Source organism: Pogona vitticeps, chromosome 7, assembly GCF_051106095.1.
Source record: "Pogona vitticeps strain Pit_001003342236 chromosome 7, PviZW2.1, whole genome shotgun sequence".
In the NCBI taxonomy this organism is placed as follows: domain Eukaryota; kingdom Metazoa; phylum Chordata; class Lepidosauria; order Squamata; family Agamidae; genus Pogona; species Pogona vitticeps.
The window spans coordinates 11,243,955-11,269,379 of NC_135789.1; the positions used below are offsets into that span (position 1 = coordinate 11,243,955).

Here is a 25,425-nt window from a genome sequence, read left to right on the forward strand (position 1 = left end):
GGGACCCCAGAGGTTTTTCCACTACAAAGGCCAGAAACCCAGCCAGCAAAGCTAGAGGCGGTGGCTTCTGGGATTTGTAGTCCCAAAACATCTGGGAACCCAAGGTGGGGACCTTTTGGTCTGTTCACTGTACTGAGAATCTGCTTGGACTACAACTCCCAGAACCCTACTGCCAGCATGAAGCACTACTGCCCTCTTCTCCTTTAAGATAGGGGCGGAGTCTTTGACAGCCCTCCCAGGAGATCCAGAGCGGCTTTACAGCTACAGTTGAGCGCGAGTGGGCCGCTCTAGGGAGTCTCAGTCTATGGTTCTCGCCCCTCCACACGGTTACAGCCTTTCCGCTGTGCGCTTCTCTATGGTTTGGTGAGCCGCCTCCAGGTGACGCGGCAAAGGCGACAGCAAGGCCGAGGGGCAAGGGAGGACTGAGCCCGCGCAGGCGCAGGAGCGACCCTGACACCGGAAACGAGTCGGGCGCAGGCGCAAGAACAGAAGCCGGGTTGCCTGAGAAGGGGGGAGGCTTCCCTCAGGACGATGTCCCGCAAGCTGGGAGGGAAGGGCCGGCCGGGGAAGGCGGAGACCGAGCGGAAGCGGGACGAGCGAGCGGCGCGGAGGGCCCTGGCCCGGGAGCGGCGGAACCGGCCCCCTCGGGGCGAGGGCGAAGGCGGGCTGGCCGCCCAGCTCCAGCCACTGGGGCTGCGCCTCCGGGAGGTCCCAGGCGACGGGTGAGCCAAGCCCCACCCACTGCTCCTCTGGGCCACGCCCCCAAGCCGCCCCATAAGGGTGGTTCTGTGATTGACTCTTCCCTCCCCTGCGTATGGAGTAGTTGCCCCGTGGATAAGCGAATCCGTGGATATCGAACCCCGTGGGTCCGGAGGGTCCAGGGAGACACTTTGGTTGTGGCCAAGGTCATGCTGGGGGGGTCTTCCTCCTCCTTTGAGACTCTCAGTCTCCCTGTGAGGGCGGCCGGGTGGGAGAGACTGACCTGAGGAGTCCTGCAGTGGGACTCGAACCCGTGACCTCATCCAGCTGTCCTGACCCTCAGCCTTCCTCTTGGGTTTGTGTCTTGATCCGCAGAGGGGGCTGGCTTCCCCATGGAGGAGGTTAGGTGGCGCAGGTTATGCACCGTTTGTCCCTCATTCCTGCGGGTCACCCGGGGAGATTCCTGGCCCTGTCGGGCTAGAAGTTGACTGTCCCAGGCCAGCAGTAGCCACTGCCTCAATCATATTGTGTTAACTGAGTCCGTTGCTCAAACGGATAAAATCCCATGTTTGATTTCCACCGCTTGCTTAAAACTACAGACAGGAAAGCAGTGGTTCCTCCTATCCATGGGATCAGTATCCACATATTCCCTTTTCTGCTGGCTGAAAATACTAATTTTAAAAAATCTAAGAAATATCAATTGATATGTGTTTCCAGGGTGTATTTACCATTTAACTGGCCACTAGAGGCAGCCAGAGACCATGCAATGGATATTTATTTGTATTTTTATTGTATTTTAATTGATGTAAGCCGCCCAGAGACCTTTGGGTAGAATGGGCTGCATATAAATTAAATAAATAAATAAATATTGTTCATTACATCCACGTTTTTCACCATCTGTGGTGGGAGGGGGGAAATCCCACGGTCCTGCTGTATTTACTTTTGTGTGTATGTAGCTTTGTATGGCTTCTTTTCCCCCCAGAACACTTGCCTGCCCCCTCACAATTGACACACCTCCCTAAGCCGAAATCTGCCCTCCCTACAGGAACTGTTTGTTCCGAGCTCTGGGAGACCAGCTGGAAGGGCACTCCCGTGACCACTTGAAACACCGGCAGGAAACTGTGGACTACATGATCAAGCAACGGGAAGACTTTGAGCCTTTTGTAGAGGACGACGTCCCTTTCGAGAAGCACGGTGGGTGTGCCGTGGGATGCTGTCAGGGGGTGGTTGCCTCTGTTGAGCCGGTCCTACCATTAAGAGGATGGAGGTACCCGTCTCAGAGAAAGCAGCAGATGATTCGTCATTCATTTGTTGGTCTTCTGTGTTTACTCTTGAGAATGGAAGCAGAAGTTTATCATTTGTTTAATAACTTATATTTAAATAAATACCGATATTGTGGCAAAAGAACCCCAATGTTTAAGTGCTCCAGATCATTGCAAGGTGAGGGCACAGCTAGTGCTAAAGAAAGGTGCCGAGCACCAGTTTTAGCGTTTGCTCTTATTGTGCAGAGAAGGGTTTGTGGGTGACGTAGAGAAGTCGACAGATGAAATAGCTCCCCAGTGCTGTTCAGGACTTCCCTTCTTTGCCTCTGTCTTGTTCGCTGGCTTGGTGTTTTGACAGGCAATGGTTGCTTTCACCGTCTAGCCCCTTATCCTACATTTGGGGCCCCTTCCCTGACTCCCTATGTTACCTCTCTCCTTATTTCTTCCAGTCGCCAATTTGGCCCAACCCGGGACTTTTGCCGGTAACGACGCCATTGTTGCCTTTGCACGGAACAATCAAGTCAACGTTGTCATCCACCAGCTCAATGCTCCTCTGTGGCAGGTGAGCCTCCAAACCTGGGGCGGAGGGCAGCTTGCGGAGAGTGGCTGGGTGCCCTGGCCACAGCTGGAGAGATCCACCTTCCTCTGGCTGCTTTGCCTTTTGAACTCGCTTTTCCGATGGGGCTAGACCTTCGGAACGAGTGGTGCTTCAAGGCAACGGTGGGGATCCGAGTCGTGTGGAGGTGATGGGAACTGAAAGCTCAAACTCCTCCGTCTTGCAGAGGGTTTCCAGCTAGTCAAGGAAAATGAGAGCCTCGTGGCGCAGTGGTTAAAACGCTGTACTGCAGCTAAAACTGTGCTCACCACCTGGGGTTCAAATCCCAGGTAGCCAGCTCAAGGTTGACTTAGCCTTCCATCCTTCTGAGGTCGGTAAAATGAGTACCCAGCTTGCTGGGGGGGCAATGTGTAGCCTGTATAATTAAAAATTGTAAACCGCCCGGAGAGTGCTTGTAGCGCTATGGGGCGGTATATAAGTCCAATAAATAAATAAATAAATAAATAAATAAATAAAATTAAGAGGGCAGTAAACAAGGCAAGAAAATAAAATTAAGGAAAAAGAAAGGAGAAATTCAATAATGATTATGCCTGATGTGTGTGGGGTTTGACCAATTGGAGGTCTAAAAAACCCCCTAACTTTTCCCACTCTCTGGCTGGCCGCCTGCTTCTGCCGCGTCATCCAGGACACGGCCCTGGAGGCAGTCGAGAAGCACTTCTTGCCGGGTCTGGACTGTGCTAACACCCGCCCCCACCCCCTCCGGAGCTCAGCAAAGGCACCACCAGCTCGGGGGGCACCGGGCCGAGTCGCGGCTGCAGGTCCACGTAGGAGCACTGCTGGAGTGTCCAGCGTGGGGTGGCAGCAGTGGCACAGTCCATGCCAGGCAAGAAGTGCTTCTTGACCAAAGCGGGCAGCCAGATGGAGGGTGTCCGGGCGGAAGAGGACATCGTAGACCAGGTGGTGGGAGCCCCGGGGCCGGCAGCGACTCCTTGTGGCAGGGGCCAGGCAGAGCGGCCATGACCAGCGGCTGCTGCTGGGCGCCGAGCAGCACTTGGGTTGCCCCACCAGCCGGTAGGCGTAGAGGTTGAGGTAGCAGCGGCAGAGGCCGGCCTGGCTGGTCCACAGGACCCAGCTTGGGGGGAGGAAGCAGGCCTTGATGCCCTGCTGGCACATCAGGGCCGCCACCTTGGTGATGCACTCGGCAAAGAGGGTGCGTAATCCCTTGTCCCGGAAGGCCTGGCTCAGGCACTCCGCCTGTCAGCTTAAGACCCGCCAGGCTTGAGCGGGCCTCCATGGCGAAGCCCCCTCCCCTCTGCTCAAGGCCGAGCTTGCTTAAGAGGTGGGGGTGTCACGCACAAGCGCGAGGGGCGTTTCATGCTTGTGTGCATGCGCATGATCTCGACACACTCACCTGCGAGCGTGACATGCCCACCCATGAGTGTGGGGTGTCTCCCCCCCCAACCAGTCCACGGTCCGAAAAAGGTTGGGAGCCGCTGAGAGGAAACTGCGTCTCAGGAGTTTCTGACTCTCACGACCATTCTTAGCAGGCCTTCCTCCTGCCAGGGTTGCCTGCTCTTCGGGTCTCCCAGGTTTTGGAGCCCGATGCCTGGAGCTTCTCCTCAGGTACTGCGCTGGTCTTTCACAGATTCGTGGCACAGACAAAAGCAACGCCCAGGAGCTCCATATTGCCTACCGATATGGGGAGCACTACGACAGCGTCCGGAAGATCAACGACAACTCGGAGGCCCCTGCCCGGCTGCAGACACAGGTTGGGGTCTGTTAAACGTGTCCGGGACGTTGGCGGCTCCGGAAAGCCTCCTGGGATTTGAGCCCCTTGCCGGGTGGTGAACGTTGCCCTTTCTGGCTTGTAGGAAAAGCATGAACCTTGCCTTCTGCCATTGGGAACTCCTAAAAGAAAAATGCTCCTTTAAAGAGCAACTTAAAAACAATTTTTAAAAGTTGTCTTTAAAACCCCCAGAGCGTATGGAATAAAAGTGGGCTGGCAGTCCACTGAAAGTTTATGAAGGATAGAATCAGCCCAGCTCTCCTTAGGAGAGAGTTCCTCAGATGTTAAAGCAATCTGAAGGCCGGGTTAAAAGCACATCAGAAAATAAAGGTATAAATCCGCTTGCTGAGAGTGTCTTTATTTACCTGTATCTTTCAGTGGTGACAGGTGTTCAGGGTCCAGATGAAAAGAAGTAATGGAACGGTTCTGTGTTTATTTGTTTTATTTGAAATATTTTCACCCCACCTTTTTCCTTAAAGAGGACCCAAGGTGGCTTGCATCGTTAAAAGACAATATTTAAAGTAAAAAAAAAAATGACTATACAATACTGAAAAGGATCCAACCAGACTAAAAGACGGTGGACAAAAGCAACACCAAAAAAATACATTCAAAGCAGGAAGGCGACAAGCATTCAAAAACTGCTCCCAGACAGCCAATCGTGAAGGGAAAGCCTTCCTGAAGAGGAAGGCCTCGGCCAGCTTGCAGAAGGAGAGCAGAGTCGGGGCCAGGCTGCCTCCAGTGGGAGGGAGTTCCAAAGGCTCTGGGAGCAGCCACAGAGAAGGCCCCTCTCCATGTGTCCCCACCAGATGTGCCTCTGAAGGTTTTCCTTTGGCCACACCTCACCTGGGTGCCACAGGTTAAAAGGGGTATGAATAAGATGGAACATGAATTAAAAGGAGAGAAACCAAGGGGCGGAAGGGAAGGGAAGCTGGCTGCAGGGAGACTGCGGTCAAAGTCACATGATTTGCTACACAGACGACTTCCCTGTTTCTTTTGGTGTCCCTTCCAGATGCTGTGCAAAAAGGAGTTGAATAAACAAGAGAAGATCCCACTGAAGACGGAGGAGGAGGGCTCAGAAGAGGAAATCCAAAACGAAATCGAAGATGCCATCCAGAAAGTCCGGAACGCCACCGGCTGCCTGGTGAGCTTCTCTAACCCCCTCCCAGCTCTGGAGCCCTGGCGGAGCTGTCCTCCCTAGACTGGAGCCCCCCAGCCTTCGGCACTCTCTCGACCTCTGTGTAGCGAAGGTGTGGCAGGCAACAACTGGTTTTTGAAAACTATCTGGCTCCTCTCGTTTTTCTTTGCAAGGATTCCGGTTTGATCGTCCAGGTCCTCGAAATGGAAGGCTACAACCTCGAGTCTGCGATTTTTGCCATTCTTCAAATGAATGAGGTGAAAAGGCTGCGTAAGTAGTGAGCGGTTCCCTGCGGGGCCCTTTATTTCTTTCCCACCCACCCTTTTGAGCCCAAAAACTGCCCACCCATGAGTTGTGTGGATTTTGATCATAGCAGTACAATTGGTTCTCTAGTCTTGACTATTCTTGCACGCTTCTCTATTTTCTGTGGGCTTTGCAGTTACAAAAGGTTAATAAACAGTACAGTGTTGCAATAATTCATTCTAGTTAGGTAATTCTGATTTTAATACTGCAATACAATGATAGCGATAGGTATGTATTCTGGTGTGAGCCTTGTGGCGCAGTGGCTGAACTGCTGTGCTGCAGCCAAGACTCTGCTCACGACCTGGGGTTCAATCCCAGGTAGCGGCTCAAGGTTGACTCAGCCTTCTATTCTTCTGAGGTTGGTAAAAATGAGTACCCAGCTTGCTGGGGGGGGGCAATGTGTAGCCTGCATAATTAACTTGTAAGCCACCCAGAGAATGCTTTTAGCACTGGAGGACAGGACACTCTGGAGATGGCTCATTCATAGGGTCACCATAACTTGATGGCTGATACACACAACAGGAGATATATATACAGAGGTTGAGAACCTCTGATTTAAAAAGCAGGAGACAATCAGAACGGACAAACTAATTTCGAAGTCCAAGTTTCGTAAGCCTGTTGGAACCTGAAAGCATTCACTGTTTATTCGGCCTGAACCTTCGAGACTTCCTTCCTTGGCCATGTTTGAGCATGGGACGAGCTGATGGCTGGATCTATTGCCAGCTGTTATAAACCAAGTGCTGGCTGGAGAGTTCAGTGATTCAGGTTTTGGGCTGCAGAGGGAGCGATTTGGGAGTTTGATTCCCGCACTGTGTGCCTCCAGTTGAGGTTGGCAGGAAGGTGGGTGGGAGAAAGGGAAGGTTGGCCCAGGCTGTCCACGTCCTTTCCTCTTAGCGAAAGGACAGAGCCCCCCTGGATCTCCTCCAGAGCCGGCACTCACAGCCCTCTGCCTTTCCTCTGTGATGCTGCCTGGGCCCAGAGGACAGGGACCTGGAACTCTGCCAGCCTTTGGTGTCCCTAATATCACTCTTTCCCCCCACAGAAGCCGAGGAAGCCCACCCGGCCCAGGCCAACAGGCAGAAGCTGCGGCCGAGGTCGGCCCTCTGGGAGGAGAACGGAAGCGGAGCCAGGATTTTTGGGGGCCAAGAAATAGAAAACAACAAGCCCCCGATGACCCCCTCGGAAAGAAACCAAGGCGGCAAAAGGCAGCCGGCTTCAAAGGTACCTGAAAGGGGGGGGGGGTCGGAGGGGTGAGGTCGTCCACTGAACCCTTTACAGGCCTCGTAAAAGGAACTTTTTGATTGATGGCAGCTCCCATCTTCCCCCCCCCGAACGACTGACCCCCCCTCCCCAGGGCGTTACAGTCCTCCAAATAGTTTTCCAGACTTCTGATCTGGCGGGGGAAATCCCAAAAAAAGGATGGTTTTCTAGCCAATGATTCTGGATTCTCTTCTTCCTTCAGTCTCTCCATTGCTGCTTCTTTGGAAGTTTGCTCAGGCAAAGTCTTTATGGCTTTGGTTTTATAAATGCTCATCCACCCACGCACCCTGCCCTACCTTGAAAACCAGCCATCTTTCCGAGGTTTGCTCAGCAGGGAATTGTTCTTTAAGCTTGCCACATCCGTGGAACCCCTCTGCCTTCCTTTCTGTATCTTGGTTTCCTTTCTCACGTCCTGTTTCCCCCCACTTTCTCATGCTGTGATTCCAAAGCTCCGATTTCCCAATGGTGGGCTCCTTGCTTTGCACCTCCCATCCTCTTGCCAGAAGTGCCTGCTGGCGAGGGTGAACCCAGGGCTTTGACATTCAGCAAGCCACAAGTTAAAGGAGAAATTGGAGGAAAGGGTGCTGCCTCCTTTATGAAGTACAGCCATGTGTTGTGTATTGTAATTCAACAAGGGACCCTCCTGTTTCCACAGGAGATGGGTTCTCAGCCCCCCAGGGGATGCCTGAAACCGTGGCTAGAAGCAAACCTCTTCACGATCTGCAGGTGGGAGGGCAAAAGGAGGTCAGGGCATGCGCCCTACGGTGTGCGCATGCACATGGCAGACTGGGTTGCAACAGCAGTGACCGCCGACTGCTGGAGCCGTGGAAGCTGGTTCAGTGGATAGAAGGGTCCTTCTATATCAGGGCTGCAGGCGAACCGTGTGAGGTGAGGCGGAAGCAGGGACGAAAAAGATGGGTGTGTCTGTAGTGTGTGGGTCGATGGAGGCGGAGGAAGGAACAAGCAAGGAAAGGCTTGGACATCAACCCTTGGCACAGGTCTCCAAGGGAGAGAGGCTGGGTTGCTCCTGGGCTCCTCACGTTTTTCCTGCCCCAAGAGGAGAAAGAAGGCAGAAGGGCCGGCAAGGAGGTGTCTGAGCCTTCTCCCTCTTTCGGGATAGAAACCGGCCCTCGTTGACCCGGGAGGGCGCAGGAGAAGCTGGCTGGACGTGTCCGGCCAAGGGTAGGAAGGCCCACCTCCACCGGCAGGGTGAGGGAGTCGAATCCCTGCCGCCGAGCAGGCGAGAGTCTGAGACCGTCGGGTGGCTGACGTCACTTCTTGCCCTCGGGATCCTCCGGGACGTCCCTGGGAGACGATGGGGTTTTGATTAACAAACCAAAAAGCACACTTTTCCCCACTTGGCTGAAACAAGGCAGGAGGAGGAGGAGGTGCTCCTTGCTTGAGAGGAGCTTCAGGCCACACACCTACTCCAAGGAGAGCATAAAATGGGAAAACCTGGCTTAGGAGGCAGGTTGGGCGCTGGTGCTTCTTAAAGCGTTCTTGGGACGGCAGGATTTCCACCCCGGCTGTTCTGCCTTGACCAGGCCCGTCCTTTTTCATGGGGGCTGCCAGAGTCTTCCGCAGTGGGAGCAAGATGTTCTGCCTTTTCTTCCTCTCCACCCAACTAAAGTTGTTCCCTGTCTTGGGTGGGTGGAGCTCCTCCCGGCCACAGTTGTTCCTTGCTTCTCTTTCTGTTTGGCCTCCAGTTCTCTGCCACAAAAAAGCTCTCTTTCCAGCAGGACCTCTGTATCCGCAAGGGATTGGTTCCAAGTCCCCCCTCCCGTGGATGCTGAAAAATGCAGATAATGGCAAACTCTATTTCAATAGTGGACACTATGCATAACATGGTCTCTGTCCCACCCTAGTGGCTGTTTCTGGTCATGACACGGTGGAAATCTATTTCTCTAATAAAAGCTGTACATTACATGGTCTTTGGTTCCCTTTACTGGCTTGTCCTTATAACTTCATAGTTTTAATAATTTCAGACCATGGGTCAGTGAATCAGCAGATCTTGATCCCGTGGATAAGGGGGTCCCACTGTACATCCCATCTTTTCTCCTGGTTTATCTTCTCCCTAATTATCTCTTTTGGCAGATTTCTAACAAGCAGAAGAAGGAGCAGCAGCGGCTAGAAAAGAAACGGCGTCAGGAGGACCGGCACCGGCAGAAAGTCTTGGCCGGCCAGAGCGACTCCTCAGACAATAATAAGACAGAACCAGGTGCCGAATCGCAGGTCACCTTGGTGAAAATGAAAATCGCAGCTCTCAACATCTGACTTCACCGCCTTTTGCCCTGGAAAGAGAAGAAAGGACCTCGGAAGGGAGGAGAGGGAACCACCGTTGATGCCAAAGCCTCCCTCTTCAGAGCAAAGACCTCGGCTCCTCCTGCCGGCCTTTGTGAGCCCAGGTGTCCTCGGTTCTTGGGTGGCCATCCAAGAAGTCCCCAGTCCCTGTGGTGGCCGCCGAGGTGGGGCTGGTGGTGGTCCCCAGTGCTGGATGTGGGGGGTGAGTGGGGCTTGCGACCAGGCAGAATCCCCCCCCTTAACCGCTACAAAGGACCTCACATGACATCCTTCGGCATCTTTCAAAACTGCTGCCCGCTTTCTCATGCTTTACATGACGCCCCCCAGGAACACCAGATCTTTCTTTACTCAGGAATATGCGCCTGTATTTCCTTTCCTTTTCTTTCCTTTCCTTTTTTTTTGCAAACGACTGTATGGAGGGAACGGGGGGACGGGGCCCTCTGTTGCCCAAGGTCTGTTCAAAGAGAAATTGCCCACCAAAGTTTGTACTGAGCCGGCTGCGCTGTCCTCGTTTCTTTTGTCTTAACTGCAATAGCATTAAACTTGGGACTGTGCACTTTGCTTTGTGGCATTCACGCTGGTTCGTCTCCCTTCTTTGTCGGGGTGTGAGCGTGTGTGCTTGTTGGGTGTAGAGGTGTAACATTTCTAAAAATTTACATTTTTTTTTAAGATCAGGAAAAAACCTCAAGTGTAAAGAGGTGTCACTGGAAACTCAGGGGAAGATCATATCCACACCCTTGTATTCTTGATCATCGTGGATGGGTGTGAAAGCTGGACAATGAGGAAAGTTTGACAGGGACAAAAACAGATGTGCTTGAAATGAGGTGGTGGAGGAGAGCTTGGTGGATACTCTGGGCTGCTGGAAAGACAAAGAAGGAGGTCCTGGGATCAAATCAAGCCTGAAATCTCTCTGGAGGCAAAAACATTGAAACTGAAGCTGTAAAACTAAACCTAAAGCTGAAATATTTTAAAATTGTTCTTAAGCTTGGCTTTTAATCTTATACAGTAGGTTTAATTGTTTTTTAAATACAGTATCGATACAGTGTTTTAGAACTGTGTTTTATAGCTTTTTCTGTTGTGGGCCACCTTGGGTGGGGAGAAAGGTAGCAGGTAAATAATATAAAGTAAGTAAGTAAATTATGCCCAACTAAAATGTCATGAATACGTCCCTGCGTTATGAGGCTAGGAGGTACAAAAAAGCAGGAGATTGTGTGTATGTGTGTGTTGTTCCACGCTGACTCACACGCTATGTGGATGGGCTCTTCATTGCTTTGACAGAGTTTTTTGTCTCATATCTTAAAACTCTGAATCGAAGGTGAGGAGCTTTTAGGCTTAGAGTTGTTTTATTTATTTGTTTGTTTGTTTGTTTATTTATTTATTTGATTTATACCCTGCCTATCTGGACCACCGGACCACTCTAGGCGGCTTCCAATATAAAATCAGACAATAAAAACTCAAACGAATACATAATAATGCAACAACAACTACAACAAAATAAAGAATAGGGAAAAGTAAGAAAAAAATCAAGAATTGGCTGGAGGGAAGGCCTGAATGAACAACCATGTTTTTAATTGGGTTTTAAAGATGCCCAGCGTAGGGGCCGTGCGAATCTCCGGAGGGAGATTGTTCCAGAGGCGAGGAGCCACCGCCGAGAAGGCCCGGTTTCGCGTCTTCTCCTTCCTTGTAGAGCTGGGAAATACTACCTTTGAGACAACAAATCTCAGAATCCTGTGTTCAGGACAGATTTTTCGCTGCACAGGCATTGGAAAATGGCCACCCTATGGAGGATCTTCACTGGACGCTGAGGTATTTCGCCCATTGGAACACATTGAACCCGTTTTCAATGCATTTCAATGGGCTTTTTTATTTTGCTTGACAAGTATTTCGCTCTACAGCGATTTCACTGGAACGGATTATCCTCGTCAAGCGAGGCACCACTGTATTTCTCGTGGAGTTTGTTGTTTACAGCCCCTGTCTTACCCTAATTATGCAGAGCGAGGGTGTGATCAGACAGGGAACTTATTCGCATTTTGGACTGCTTGTGAACAGTCCGGTGTGATCTACGTTCTGGCGATTGCGTGACATGTTTGGGACTGCGAACCAGCTTGATCCCGATCTGTGCCCAAGCTGGACCATTGTGGTCTAGCAGCAAGCTGACATTTGTGGGGGGAACTGGACTGCCGCAATTTCTCCATGAAAGGAGGGTCACTTGAAAGAGAGATCACTCCCAGTAAGGTGTGCTTTTTCTGATGCAATGAGATGTGATCCTGCCTCCTCATCCGATTGCACGCCTAGTCATTTGGGATAACTCTCCCTGCCTGTGATGAAAGGGACTATTGGCCTCCACAGAAAACTGGCAAAATCCGTCTTGCTAAAAACTTTTGGACTTTACACCGAAGTGTAATTTTCCTGGCAAAATCCATCCTGCCACGAACATTTGGACTTTACATTCTTCATACCAATAGAAGCCTGATGAAGTGGTGGTTGGGCGTAGAGGTGTGACATTTCTGAAAATGAACATTATTTTTCATGAAAAATGGAAAATCTGATTCTTCGGCTGCCTCCCCAAGAGAGTTGGGGAAGGGCTTTTCCCTAACATTCGCTCCCCTCTTTGGTCCGAGGGTCGGCGTCACGAGGCTTGTGGCCCACAGCCTTCCTTGGTCCCTCTGGCCCCCATTTTGAAAGTTAAAAGGGTTTTCAAGGACTAGAAGCGTGGATCAAATTGTCGCTGAGGTGTCGGCCAGAGAGTTTGGTTGACCTCGACGCCTTCAGCTCGGGGCAGTTCTGTCACACTCCTGGAGGGAGGCCCCTCTCGTGCCCTATGGCCGTGTGCGAGGGAGGACGAGCCGGATCTGGGGTGATTGTGCACCCTGGTGCGAATGTGGGCCTGCTTCTCTCAACCTGCCTTGACCAGGAGTTGGGAGAAGTTGTGTGTATGTGTGTCTGAGCGGGTTGGGGTGGGGAGTGGATGGTGTGAGGCATAAAACATTGGGAAGGGGCTCCGTGATGTCCTCGGGAGAGTCGCCTCCCCTTATATTAGGGGCTGTTCATGGGGTCAAGATTGAGGGGCGCCCTTGCCCTCAGAGATTTGAAGGGGACATCACAAGAAAGAAACCTGTCCGGGATGCCCTTTCATTTTGAAACTCTGGTGTTTACTTCTGGACCTCTATCCAAAGACACCAGGAACTCCGAAGGTTTTGACTCTTCAAGTTCAATAGAGGCAGCCCGATTATTTTGGTCTTCTTCCTAATTGCACCACTTCTATTTTGTTCCCTGTTTAGAGCGATTTCCCTGTTTTGCCATATTTTGGGGACCCTGACCCCCCCCACTAATTAAAACTAATTTCTCAGCCACTAGAGGGCTGTCTATGTGTGCATATGTACACACACACAAATACACACACACACACACACACACACACGTACATACATGTTGGTGGGGAGGGGGTTTGCAAGAAGGGTCTGCCCTCCAAGTCCTGGGATGAGGGGGACAGACTGTTTCCATGTTCCTCACTTTTATTTTTCCAGATTCACACCAACTACTGTAATTACAACAAGCAGTGCTTCGTTAGGGTGATCGTGGGGGGGGGAGGTATCTGTTGTGCAGCACATGTCCTCAGATCCCTTAAATGGGGTTTTAATTTTTGGGCCACCAGAGGAAGCAAGAGGGCTTTGTTAAAAAGAAATGAGCAATTTTTTTGTGTGTGCTAGCAGGGGACACATCTCAACCAGAACCTTGGAGGAAACGCAGAACTGAATCCAGGATTTGCTCCCTGCTCAGGTAAATCCTCTGGGTGTAATTCAGCATCCATGTAAAATAGGAATCCCCCCCCGGTATCTGCGGGGGATCAGTTCTGAGCCCCCTTGCACATGCAGGAGAAAAAAAAACGGATTATAACCAAGATTGTTTTAATAGTGAACGCTATACATAGGCTCCCTCTAATGGCCAGTTCCAGTAATCTGGAAATACATTTTTCTAGCAGATGCTATACTGCATCATCGTGGTCTCTGGCCAGCTCTAGTAATGATGTGGAAATATATATTTCTAGGATTTTTCTCCTTACATTTGAAAAAAAACATTTTCAAACTGTGGATAAGTGAATCAGTGGATATGGATCCTGTGGATACTGGGGTGCTACTGCACTTTCATGGAGTCAATGGGTCTCTTTTAAGTGGAACAGCTCCATTCAGCCTTTGAGATTTTCTTCTGTACCGACAGGCTGTGGAAAAGGAAGTTTCTCTTCCTTGATGGGAGTTCTCCTTTTGTCCCACCAAGTAAAGCCGAAGAAGAACTGAAATAAGGAGGCAAATTAAGACTTGCATGTTCTCTTTGGAAAAAATAAAATAGAGGACCATGATGACCGCAAGTAGTACAGAGAGCAGCCTTCCTAGCACGGCGGCCTCGCCCCTTTGCACAGGATGTTTGGGTAAAACATGTTTCTGACGCGATACGAAGCCGAGGCCGTCCGGAAACACAGGCTGGCTGTCTTGTCGCATTCGCAAATCATCCTCTGGCACAGGGTCTTCCCGTCTGCGAAAAGGAGAGGAACCCCCCGTTGAGTTGCATCTGTGCTAGTCTTGACATAACACCGTCAGAAGGGGGCGGGCGAGTGGGCTCTGCGTTCGAAACACCATGGGAGTACCTGCCAGGGGGTGGGTGGGTAGGTTTCTTTCCTAATGATTCAGGGGAGAGGGAAAGTGCCAGCCTCTGCTACACCCTTTATTAGCCGACCAACAGCTTTCTTGTTTTTTGCTTTCTAAAGTCCACCTACTCTCAGCCAGGATAGCGTCGAAATGAAGGGATCGCTGGCTTGGGGCGAGCGTCCTCTTCAGCAGCAGATTGAGAGGATCCATGTTGCAAAGGGGGACGGAGGGGGCCCGATCACCCTGGGCAATGGTGGGAGCCTCAAGGCATTCGGGAAGCAGCGGACCCCCACCCCCTAACCCTTCTACATGCCCTTTGTGCGCCAGAATCCTCGTGGGGGTCTGAAGGTACTCCAGGAGTCGCTCAGCGCACATTTTTCATTGGTGTGGTGGCAAGTTAAGCAAACGCTCCCCAAGCATCTCACTCTCCACATTGTGTACCATCAAGTCAATTCTGACTTTTCAGGGTTTCCCGGGTACAGAATACTCCGAAGGGCCTTTTCCCCTTCGCCTTCTTCCGGGGTGGCCCTGGGAGTGCTGTGCTGCTTGCCCAAGGCCACCCAGGCTGGCTCTTCTCCCAGGAGACCCACCACCCTGTCGATAGTCCGCGCTCTCACATACGGCAGGCAACGGCACCCTTCCGGATGGAGTAGGAAAAAATCTCCATTTTCGGGTCGCAGCCAAGAGAGGACATTTTCTCGTAACAGCAGTCGTGGGCTTGACAGCACCTGGGAACGGCAGGGAGGTAATTTCAGATGGGAAGAAGACCGGAGGTGAGGGGGTGGAGCGAAAGGGCCCCCTGGCATCCCAGTGGTAACCGCAGGTAAAAGAACATTTATATTTTCGACTTAATCAAGAGAGGGCTGTTGACAAGGAGTTCCTCCCTCTCCAAGCTGCGTTTTGGAAAATTATTTAATTACATTTGCAAAACTGCAAAAAACTTTGATTAATCCTGCACAGAAGACAAGATGATGCTTCCTTTGCCCCTCAGCCTTGATGAGAACAGCCTGGCAGAACTGCTGAGAAATGCTACTCAAATTTCCCATACTTCCTGTGACTAATTCCCTCCCAAGCTTTGGGATTTGCACGTGGGGAGAAGTAAAGTCTCGCGACCCTGTGGAACCAGGAGCAGACCGGAGTGTTAGCCCCCTTTTGGGGAAACCACTGAAAAGGCCCATTTTCCCGGGTCTTGACTCACCAGTCTGTGTCATCCAGAGGCTGTCCAGATCCCCCCAGTCCACAGTAGCAGCCGTACCCGTTGTAGAACAGAGATGGGAGCCTGCCTGTCACTTGCCGAATCATATCTGCAAACTGAATCAGGTTGCCGCTGACCAAGGAGAGAACTGCAATCAAGAAAATGGATCAATATCCCAGGTTTTCCTAAGTAGGGGGCACCCCACTTCTGGACTGCTGCACTGCTCCCCCACACCGCAATCCTTCAGACTGATGGAACAGATTTCCAGCAGATATTGCGAGTGGCAGAGTACATGTAGGTGTGGTTTTTCTCTTTTCTAGATGTACATACTGATTGGTACTCATAGGTTTCCTTCTCTGAAATCCTGCTTCCTTTAGCCCGGTGTATCTGCATATATGGAAGGCAGGAAGCATGGTGATTTGTCATTTCTGAATTTTACATGTTTGTGATTTCTTAGTCTTTATACATTGGCTTTCACATTTCTCTGTGGGTCACTCTCTTGATCCAAGAATTTAGCTTCCCGCGACTTACTCTGCTTTCAGATGCTTCTGTTCTTTTCTACAGCAGCCTGTGTTAAAGTCAATCACTCTGTGTTGTGCAGTAGAACTGAGAATAGAAAACACTGCATCGATGTGCGTCCTTAAGGTCCATTTAAAGTTTTCATTCCATATGCTTTTCATTTTAAGGAAGCGGCTCTAGGCCATCTCTATTTTGACATCTGTTACGTGGCTGTGATCCTGCTGTACCTTGAAACCAAACTTTTGGGAATCTAGAAAAACTCTGATGGCATAGCTGAGATGCTTTTGAAGGTTTTGCTTTCTTAACCTGCAATGGGATTTGCGCGGTACGAAAATTCGTACAGAACAAAGCCTACTCATGGAGTAGGTTGGTTATTTCTGTGCATGTTGGCAATATAGGGAACCAATGGGACACTCAGAACTGAGGCGTGCTTTTTCCCTTAGTGGGTCCGGCCATCTTCACGACAAAAGCCACGGGCATGGCTCTTAATGATGGGTCACTTCTGGTGCCTGTTGGCCAGTAGAGAGAAGGCTGATTCTGACCAGATGATGCAATTAATAAGGGTTGAAATCCTGTTGCTTTATTGCTTAGGTGGGAAGCAAAGAGCAGGCCTTCCCATCCCTTCTAGCTGGCAATTAAAAGGTCTCCCGCTGGGATTCTCAGGCTAGTTTGGGGATGCAGGTCCCTGGGAATCCCAGCAGCGACTCATTAATTGCCAGCTACAAGGACTGGAAACGTTACACAAGTCGCTTTCTGCAGGTTTAAGAAAGCCACAGGATTGCCACCACTGTGTGTCACAAAATGTGAGATTTTTCTCCTTTCTCCACTCCTCCGGGTCAAAATCTAAGAAATGGACTGAGGTACCACAGTAGCTGTTGTCCACAGCTTTCTCTCTCTCTCTCTCTCTCTCAATCTTCCTCTCATTTCAGATATATTCTTAATTTTTGCTTCAGCAAAGGATGTATACTTTCACATTTCCAAACACAAGCCAAAAGGATTTGATGGTAGGTTTGATCCACAAAAGCTGACATGAAATAGAAAACTTGAAGGGGCCAATTTTTTTTAGTTTTATTTTTTATTTTGGTTTTGCCAAATAGGCCAAATCAAGGAAAGCATTTTATGTTGCTAAAGGAGTAATATAAGTCTGAGATGAAAGTAAGCACTTTACATATTTCATGTCCAGTATTTCTGTCTCTTTTTCTTCCCCCCCCCCAATAATTTTTTCCTGTGAGTTCCCTCCCTGAAAGCCTCTGGATTTCTACCAGTTTTATATCTCTGTCCATACGCCAGTGAGAGCCTGTGTGGGGTGGTGGATAGAATATCTATCACACTAGAGCTCAGGAGACGCGGGTTCAAATCCCTACTCCATCATAGAAACTCACTGGTGAGGTGGGGCAGCAATGTTAAAAAGCTCCTTGAATACAAGTGTTGGATAGTTCAGTGGGTTAGGCATTTGGCTACGGAGCCAGAAGCTGGGAGTTCGAATCCCCACCTGGACTGGATGGTCTGTCTTCTATAGGGTATTTTCTGACTCTACAGTTCTAAAATGATGACAATGAGGTTGTGAAACATCCAGATTAGGGTTCAGGGATTTATCTGGCTGGATAGATGAGGGGGTTGAGGTCTCTGGCTTGGGAGATGGACGTTGGGAGTTCGATTCCCCCCGCTGGGCCTCCTTGAGAAGGGGCTGGACTGGATGACCCCTGGGATACCTTCCAGCTCTGCTGTTCTAAGACGGTCGTTCTTCTATCACCTACCCCACTAACTCTAGCAAGGAGAGCAATTTTCTAGCTCACAACAGCCACGACACAGAGACAGCCACGGGCACACCTCACAGTAATCTACTTACCACACAGGGAAAGTAAAGGAAGCCCCAAAGAGTATTTCATCCTCATGTCGTAACCCGAAGAGGAACCAAGACCTAAAAGGACGGACTCGGGTGTCCTCTCTTTTTCAATGTTTGGGAAGGAGGAGGCGCACGGTGCCTTCCCGGTGGTGTCCCGCCTGACATTGTATACACAATCTTTGGCTATTGTGTTCTGCCTCTTGGACACAGAAGAGGATATATCAATATTGATCGTTCTCACCGGATCCTGTTTGACACGCCAGGTTGTTCCCAGGAATGAAAGCAAACAGTGCTTTGGGAACCACGGTATAGCGGTGCCCCTCCCTCAGCCATGGAGACGTGGTGGGTCATGTTGATTTTGGTTTTTTGTCTGGGGTATCCCCACCGGAACGAAGGGAAGGAAAAAACCCTGTGTCTTCTTACTTTACAATCACTCTTCTTGGAGGCAGTCTAGTCTGAGTCTGGGTTCAAGTCCGGGACCTTCGTCCCAATCCCTGTTAAAAACAAGCTCCGTCCCCCCAGAAAATAGGGAGGGGTAGGTGGCTTCCGAATCACAAGTCAAGTCCAAGCCATGGGGAGGGGGGAAACCCGAACTGAGTCTGAGTTATTTATTTATTTTTATTTTATTTATTAGATTTCTATCCCGCCCTTTTAGACAGAGTCTACTCCGGGCGGGTTCCTTAAACATTGTAATCTAAAACAGTAAAAAAAAATGCAAACAATAGTGATTGGTAATGCTTAGTAAGGCTCAAGATGCGGAAACAGAAAATTATAATAAAAATAAAGTCAAGTATTGATGGGGGGAAGGCCGGCCTAAACAGCCAAGTTTTTAATTGGCTCTTAAAAACACCCAGCGAGGGAGCCAGGCGGATCGCTGATGGGAGGTTATTCCAGAGCCGAGGGGCCACTGCCGAGAAGGCCCAGTTTCTCGTTCTTTCTTTCCGGGCATCTCTCGGCGTTAGGATTCGGAGTTGAGTCCATGGTGCAACTTAAGTCCAGCTTGACAGGGAGTCCCATGACTGAAGTCCCCCTCCTCACCGCCGTCTGTACGATGAACTTTCTCTGAGGCACCGGTGGCTTTCAGACTCCACCAGGACACAAAAAGTTAAGTGGGGCTCTGGTTAGTCGAAAACCCGAAGGAGAGAAATAGAGGACAAGGAAGAGAAAGAGAGTGTGTGGAAGAAAGAAACTGGGACCCCCAGTTTGGTTCAGACCTTTCCAGTCGGACGGTCCTGGGTGGATTTTTTGCACAGCGCTTGCTGGGAGCTGTCCTTGGTGCTGAAAGTTAAATCCAGCCTGTCGTGCTAGCAACCAGCCTTCGAGATAACTGGCCGTTGCCCCTGGCCTCTTTTGGGGAGCGAGGTTCAACGTTCTGCCTCTTCCTTGCCCCCTTATTTTCTATAACTTGCACCTGAAAAAACAGTTCCAGAGAACTCAAATGGTCGCATTGTATGTATGACCCATATATATATATTGTTTGACCCAAGGCCCAACGTGTTGTCCTTCTGTGGATCATTTGCCTGCATTTTTCCATCTCCATTTCATCTTAGAATGATTACTCCTGATTCTTCTTCATGGCCTCCGTGAATGCACACTAATGGGTTAAGTCTGCGCATGCGCAGAGGCCTCGGAATATTCTGGGGCTAAAGGAACCGTTTAGGACCTCCCCCAAGCCCTCATGGTCCGCCCGCCCCGACGGTTATCTCAGTTCCATTTCTTCCACTGCTGCAGTAGTCTTTCTCTGGAGCTCGTCGCACGGAAAGCGAAATTTATTCACCATCGTTTCTTTAGATCTTAAACCCTAAACGGGTTTAAACCGTTTAGCTGTTTCCACAGTTCGTTCTCCCCTCCCCCTTCCCTTCCCATTTTCCTGCTTTTTTATGGCCCTGAAGGTTTCCTTCAAAAGCTGCGCCTCTTGCCACAAGAAGATCCCGTCTACAGATGGTCATCAGCTTTGCCTATTTTGCCCAGGCGAGACTCATTTCCCTCAATCCTGCCCTCGTTGTAGGAGATTTACTAAGCAGGCGCTAAAACTCAGAGATCTCCGTCTCCCCGCCGATTTGTGGGAGAAGTCACTTCAGCCGCTGTAACAACCTCCTTCTCTATTTCACCAAGGAGGCCTGTTACACTACATCAACACTCTCTCACACTTCAGGTAGACTGCCACCAACCATTCCCTATAATGAGTCACACAGACAGGAATGGATTTCAAAAACAAAAGAACTAAAATTTATTGATTGGTACACACTTGGATTGGTAAACAAATAAAACAAGAGACTATTTAAATCAAGGCACTAGCATAAACAGACTCTAGATGTTTGTTCATACAGAACACAGAGCTCACACAGAACTCCACAAAACTCAATACAGAACTGCTCCAGCAGAACTTAAAACAGCCCCTTCATGACACACTTTCCCCAATATATATCCATCCCAGCTCCACCCACTGATGTCCCGCCTTCCTCCCACTATTGGATGTTAAACTCCCTCCAAAACCTTGAAGGACAGGAGACATCATAGTTGGCTGTAACAGCCGCCAAAAATGGACAATAAGTCCGCCTCTTCAACCACTGAGATGCCTACTCTATCTCCCAAACTCAAGCTGTCTAAATCCAAGGCTACTTCTCTTCCTGTCAAACCCAAAACCAAGCCTTCCTCTTAAAATCCAAGAGGCCACCTTCTCCTCCTGTCCAGCAATCAACGCCCCAATGACCATCTCTTCGATCACCACCGCAGACCGAATCTACCAGGGAGCCCTCCCCTCCAATTCGTGCGGACCATTCCTCTCTGCTGCTCCTGGTACATACTGCAGTGGTACTGAAGGAAGCGCCATCCCGAGAGTCCTCGGTACCCATGAGCCCTGGGTCACCATTGCCTCCACCTTCGTAACATGGATCGGCTTTGCCACTGCCGGATCCAGTGACAGTAAAAAAAGAGAAAGGAGAAGACCAAGCATCTCGTACCGACTGCAGGAGATTCCTGGTCCTCGAAGCATTCGGGACTGAAAATCTCCAAGAAAATTGGGGTTTGAAAACATCACCCCAAGCGCAAGAAGGGCCGCGGACGCCCCGATGACTGGCCGCTGCTTCCATACAGTCTGAAAGAGATCAAACACGGTCGGAAACAAATGGAAAATGGTACGGCCTCCGTCTGCTGTACGGATTCGACTCTTCAAATTCAGAGTTGTCCTCCTCAGCATCTGATACCAGCTCGTCAGAGGAGGATTCGTCTTCCACGGTCCGTGACCTTGACGGTACAGGGCGTAAGCGGCACCGACGCGCATGAACTTCGTCGGTACCGATAGTGACTAAGAAGAACTCCAAGTCAGTACCGGAGGCGCCCAAACAGTTCAAGTCAGCTGAGACTGCCACACATTCCAAATGTCACAGTAACGTGTCACTTAAACGACGTAGGGATGCTCTCGCTGACACTGAGCAACCTGAGAAACCCATGAAACGCCACCATTACCGCTCCCCTTCTTTGAATTCAGACTCGTCAACTCAATCTGACGCCATGGTACCTCATGTCTGACAGAGAGAAGCTTCACAAGCCTGCATTGTCAAGTCTTTTTGTCTCAAATGTTAGATCTCTACCCAACAAGATTGAGGAGTTGGAACTTACTATCTCCCTACAGAAAAATATTCGAGACTGTTGCGTTATGATCTTTACAGAGACATGGCTTGACTCTTCCATCCCAGGGGAGGTAATTGAACTACAAGGACGCAGAGTACATCGAGGAGACAGGTCTATTGAATCTGGGAAGAGCAGAGGTGGAGGGGTTTGTGTTTACACAAACAATAACTGGAGCACAGATGTTAAAATAATGGACATTCACTGTTCTCCTGATATGGGGTATTTGGCAGGGAAATGCCGCCCCTTTTACCTGCCTCGTGAGTTTAATGTTGTTATAATAACAGCAATATATATACCTCCTGATGCTAACACAACCACAGCTTTGAGTTGTTTGTTAACTGCTATCAGCAAACAGCAGCAGGCCTACCCAGATGGAGTGCTGGTGGTAGCAGGTGATTTCAATCAAGCCAATTTAAAGACCATCCTCCCTAACTTTTATCAGTATGTGGACTGTCCCACTAGAGGGGAAAATATCTTGGATCAGGTATATAGTAACATCATGCATGGATATAAGACGAAGCCATTGCCTAGCTTGGGACAGTCAGATCATATATCTTTGTTTTTGATTCCATCATACAGACCTCTTGTTAAAAGAATCAGACCATCAATTAAGAGAAATACAAGTGTGGCCAGTGGATGCATCTGAGCAACTTCGAGATTGCTTTAGGAGCACTGATTGGGCACTGTTTGAGGAGGACAATGTTGATACTTATGCCTCGACAGTACTGTTTTATATCAAAAGCTGCATCGATGTTGTTACCACCACCAGACAAGTACGAGTGTTTTCTAATAACAAGCCTTGGCTAAATAGAGAAGTGCGCATTTTATTAAAAGCCAGAAATGCTGCTTTTCATTCTGGTGATGTACTACAGTATAGAGAGGCCAGAGCTAAACTGAAAAGGGGCATTAGGGATGCCAAAGCTATGTACAGCCAGAGAATTGAGCAACATCTTGAGTTATGACACTCGTCGAGTATGGCATGGCCTACGACAAATCACGGGGCAGAGTAACAAAAACAGTCTGTGTAGCAGCAGTGATTTTTTGGCTGACAGTTAAATCAATTTTTCAGCCGTTTTGAGGTGGAAACAGGAACAACCATTATTCCAGCACCTACTGTCTATAATACATCATTAGAATCTACCATCGACAGACAACCACTAGTACTGCAGATTTCAGATGTGAGACGCGCTTTCCAGAATATTAACGTTCGAAAGGCAGCTGGACCAGATGGAATCATGGGACGAGTTGTTAGGGGCTGTGCTGCAGAATTAGCTGGGGTTTTTATGGATATTTTCAATCTATCCTTGTTGCAGTGTTCAGTCCCCACTTGCCTGAAGACATCTATTATAGTGCCAGTCCCCAAGCAGTCAGCTGTGGTATCTCTCAATGTTTATAGACCAGTAGCTTTAACATCTGTTATTATGAAATGTTTTGAGAGATTGGTGTTGGATTACATTAAGGCTAGTCTTCCACCTTCTTTGGACCCATGGCAATTTGCATACAGGAGAAATAGATCTACAGATGATGCTGTGTCCATTGTACTCCATACTGTATTGAGCCACTTAGAACAACAGGGAACTTATGCGAGGCTGTTGTTTGTGGATTATACAGTAGCTCTGCTTTTAATACCATTCTACCAAATAGGTTGTTTTTTAAAATGATCAACCTGGGATTACCTCAGGAGATCTGCATGTGGATAAAGGATTTTCTGACAGATAGGCCACAGTCAGTAAGTATGGGATCTCACCATTCTTCTACCCTGGTACTAAGTACAAGAGCTCCCCAGGGCTGTGTGCTAAGTCCCTTCCTCTATTCCCTGTACACACAAGATTGCACCCCACTGTATAACACCAATGCAATTATTAAATTTGCGGATGATACGACAGTGGTGGGGCTCATAAATAAGAACAATGAGTCTGCTTATAGAAAGGAAGTACAAAGGTTGATACTTTGGTGTAAAGAAAATCATCTCACACTTAACATCAAAAAAACTAAAGAACTCATAATTGATTTTAGAAGGAAGAGAAATGTACATTTACCACTGTACATAAACGGTGAGGAAGTGGAGAGAGTTGGTAGTTTTAAATTTCTGGGTACTTACATCTCAGAGGACCTCTCATGGACTATAAATGCCAACATGCTAATGAAGAAGGCACAGAAGAGGCTGTATTTCCTAAGAATGCTCAGCAAGTTAAATTTATCTCAGCATTTACTTCTGTCATACTATTGTAGCACCATTGAGAGTGTCCTAACCTATGGCATTCTGGCATGGTTTGGGAGTAGCTCTGTAGCGGACAAAAATGCTCTACAGAGAACCATTAAAATTGCCCAGAATATCATCGGGCTCCAGCTACCAACCCTGGATGACATCTTCACATCCCGCTGTCTGAGGAAGTCACACAGCATCCTGAGACTCTTCCCATCCTGCTTATACTTTTTTTTGAACTGTTACCGTCTGGCAAAAGATATAGAACAATTAAGACTCGGACCACACGTTTTCTGAATAGTTTTTATCCCAGAACTATAATTGCAATTAATAATGAGCTTAAAGACCACCAGTAGTGAATAATTAGTTGGACTGTGTTACTTGGCCTGCGGTGTAGATGTTTGTATTTTTAGTGGGGGACTTTTAGTGGGTGGGGAGTGTTTGGGGAATTTTATGTGTGCATGTGTCTGGTCTCTGGGTGTCTGTGAATTTCGTTGTATGGGTATACTTACAATGACAATAAATTATTATTATTATTATTATTATTATTATTATTATTATTATTATTATTATTATTATTATTATTATTATTATTATTATTATTATTATTATTATTATTATTATTATTATTATTATTATTATTATTTCCATAGGCTTCAATTCCTCCATCAACCTCCTGCCTGAGGTTGACAGAAACACTTCGGAACGTCATGTTCTACAGAAGAGAACATTTTCTCCTGCCTTTGCTTCCTTTCCTCCGGATACAGAAAAGCCCACAGGGGAAAGGATAACCAAGATGCACCCCGTAGGAGAGAAGGAAAGTGGAGACCATGACCCAGAATCTTTCCTTCCTCACACCAGACATGAAGGAACGCCTGGAGGCCCATGTGAGAAATATGACTACAAAACACCGATGGGAGATTCCAAAGCGAGTCCAGAAATCGTTGGGATGATTCCAAGCGCCCAGAGAACACTCTCTGAAAGGAGACTGGCCTAAGAGGAGAATCTGTTCTGGCTGCCCGCCGGTGGGAGACCCCGGCCTGCACAGAACACTGGGCCGCCCGGGGACGGCGGCTAGGTGTCGTTCTTTCAGTGAGATGGTTCACGCGGATGCAGAGCTTCATCGTTCATTTGCGCCACCCCGCAACCTTGAGGAACGACCGGATCCAGAAAGGTCGGTGGGACATGGCGAGCTGTCTCTGGTCTCCCTCCCAGCTCGAGTTCGAGTCCCGAAGTGGAGATTCCTGAGGACTTCCATCTCCCCTCCTTTGCCGCCAAGGACAAGAGAAAGTGCAGTTCGGGGCTGAGTGCCGTGGCCGCCTTCTTTGTGTTTCATGAGAACACGGAAAAGGCCACAATCCCAGTGCCGGTGGCTCCTCAAGGATAACGCAGGAGAACTCTGGGTTCTTGAGAAAGGACATTCTCCTCTTGGGGCTTGCTGGACTCCTGGGTTTCCTTCCCCCTGGATCCCACCCGTTGTCACACTCTGCACGGCCACGGCGCTCTCTCTCCCTCCTCACCTACAGTCTCTGGAGCACAAGAACCTTGTTCTCCGCCATCCTCTTCTCGGAAACCTTGTCGGCAGCGCGCAGCAGAGGATGTCTTGAATTTTTAAGGGCCTTCACCTGATTCGCAGGACGCCCGAAAGGCGATGGCCCACTGTAACTCTCCTGTATCCTCACCCCCACTCCTTTAAATCTTAAATTAAGGGATCTTCCAAAAGAGCTGCCTGGCATGAAAACAATGGATTAGGGGAGTGGGTGCTCTTTTCCTGCTGTGGAAATCACTGAACCCACGGAAGAGGAGTCCCGCCTGGTGGTTGTTGTTGTTTTTAAGAGTTATTGCAATTGTTTTTTAATGTTTTCTGTTTTTATTTCTGTTTTACGAGCTGTAGCCCCCTGAGACAAGTCGTGTGACACTAACGGGAGTGGGATGCAAACTGAATAAATAAATAAATAAAATTAATCTGTTTCTTAATATTCTAGTAAAAAAAAAATCTAGACTGGCCCAAGAGAGGGAGAATGGAGCGACAAGGGAGGAAGCCAGATCCTAAAAGACATTTTATCAGAACGAGACCTGGC

General features: G+C 49.1%; 2 protein-coding genes across 2 annotated transcripts; one reads left to right on the forward strand and one right to left on the reverse strand.

The window, feature by feature from the left end:
* The first annotated feature begins 420 nt into the window (after window positions 1–420).
* On the forward strand, window positions 421–9,863 carry OTUD3 (OTU deubiquitinase 3). The gene is made up of 8 exons (XM_020781148.3): window positions 421–722; window positions 1,745–1,893; window positions 2,411–2,523; window positions 4,163–4,285; window positions 5,313–5,444; window positions 5,612–5,708; window positions 6,784–6,962; window positions 9,096–9,863. Exons 1-8 carry the CDS (start codon window positions 532–534, stop codon window positions 9,273–9,275), a joined length of 1,164 nt encoding a protein of 387 aa, XP_020636807.1. The 5' UTR covers window positions 421–531; the 3' UTR covers window positions 9,276–9,863.
* A 4,396-nt stretch (window positions 9,864–14,259) lies between these two features.
* Window positions 14,260–23,877, reverse strand: LOC110072678 (group IIE secretory phospholipase A2). Its single transcript, XM_020781224.3, has 3 exons — window positions 17,509–23,877; window positions 15,144–15,288; window positions 14,260–14,673 (listed from the first exon to the last, which is right to left on the reverse strand). The coding sequence occupies exons 1-3, from the start codon at window positions 17,552–17,554 to the stop codon at window positions 14,559–14,561; spliced, it is 306 nt and encodes a 101-aa protein (XP_020636883.3). The 5' UTR covers window positions 17,555–23,877; the 3' UTR covers window positions 14,260–14,558.
* Between the last annotated feature and the right edge of the window lie 1,548 nt (window positions 23,878–25,425).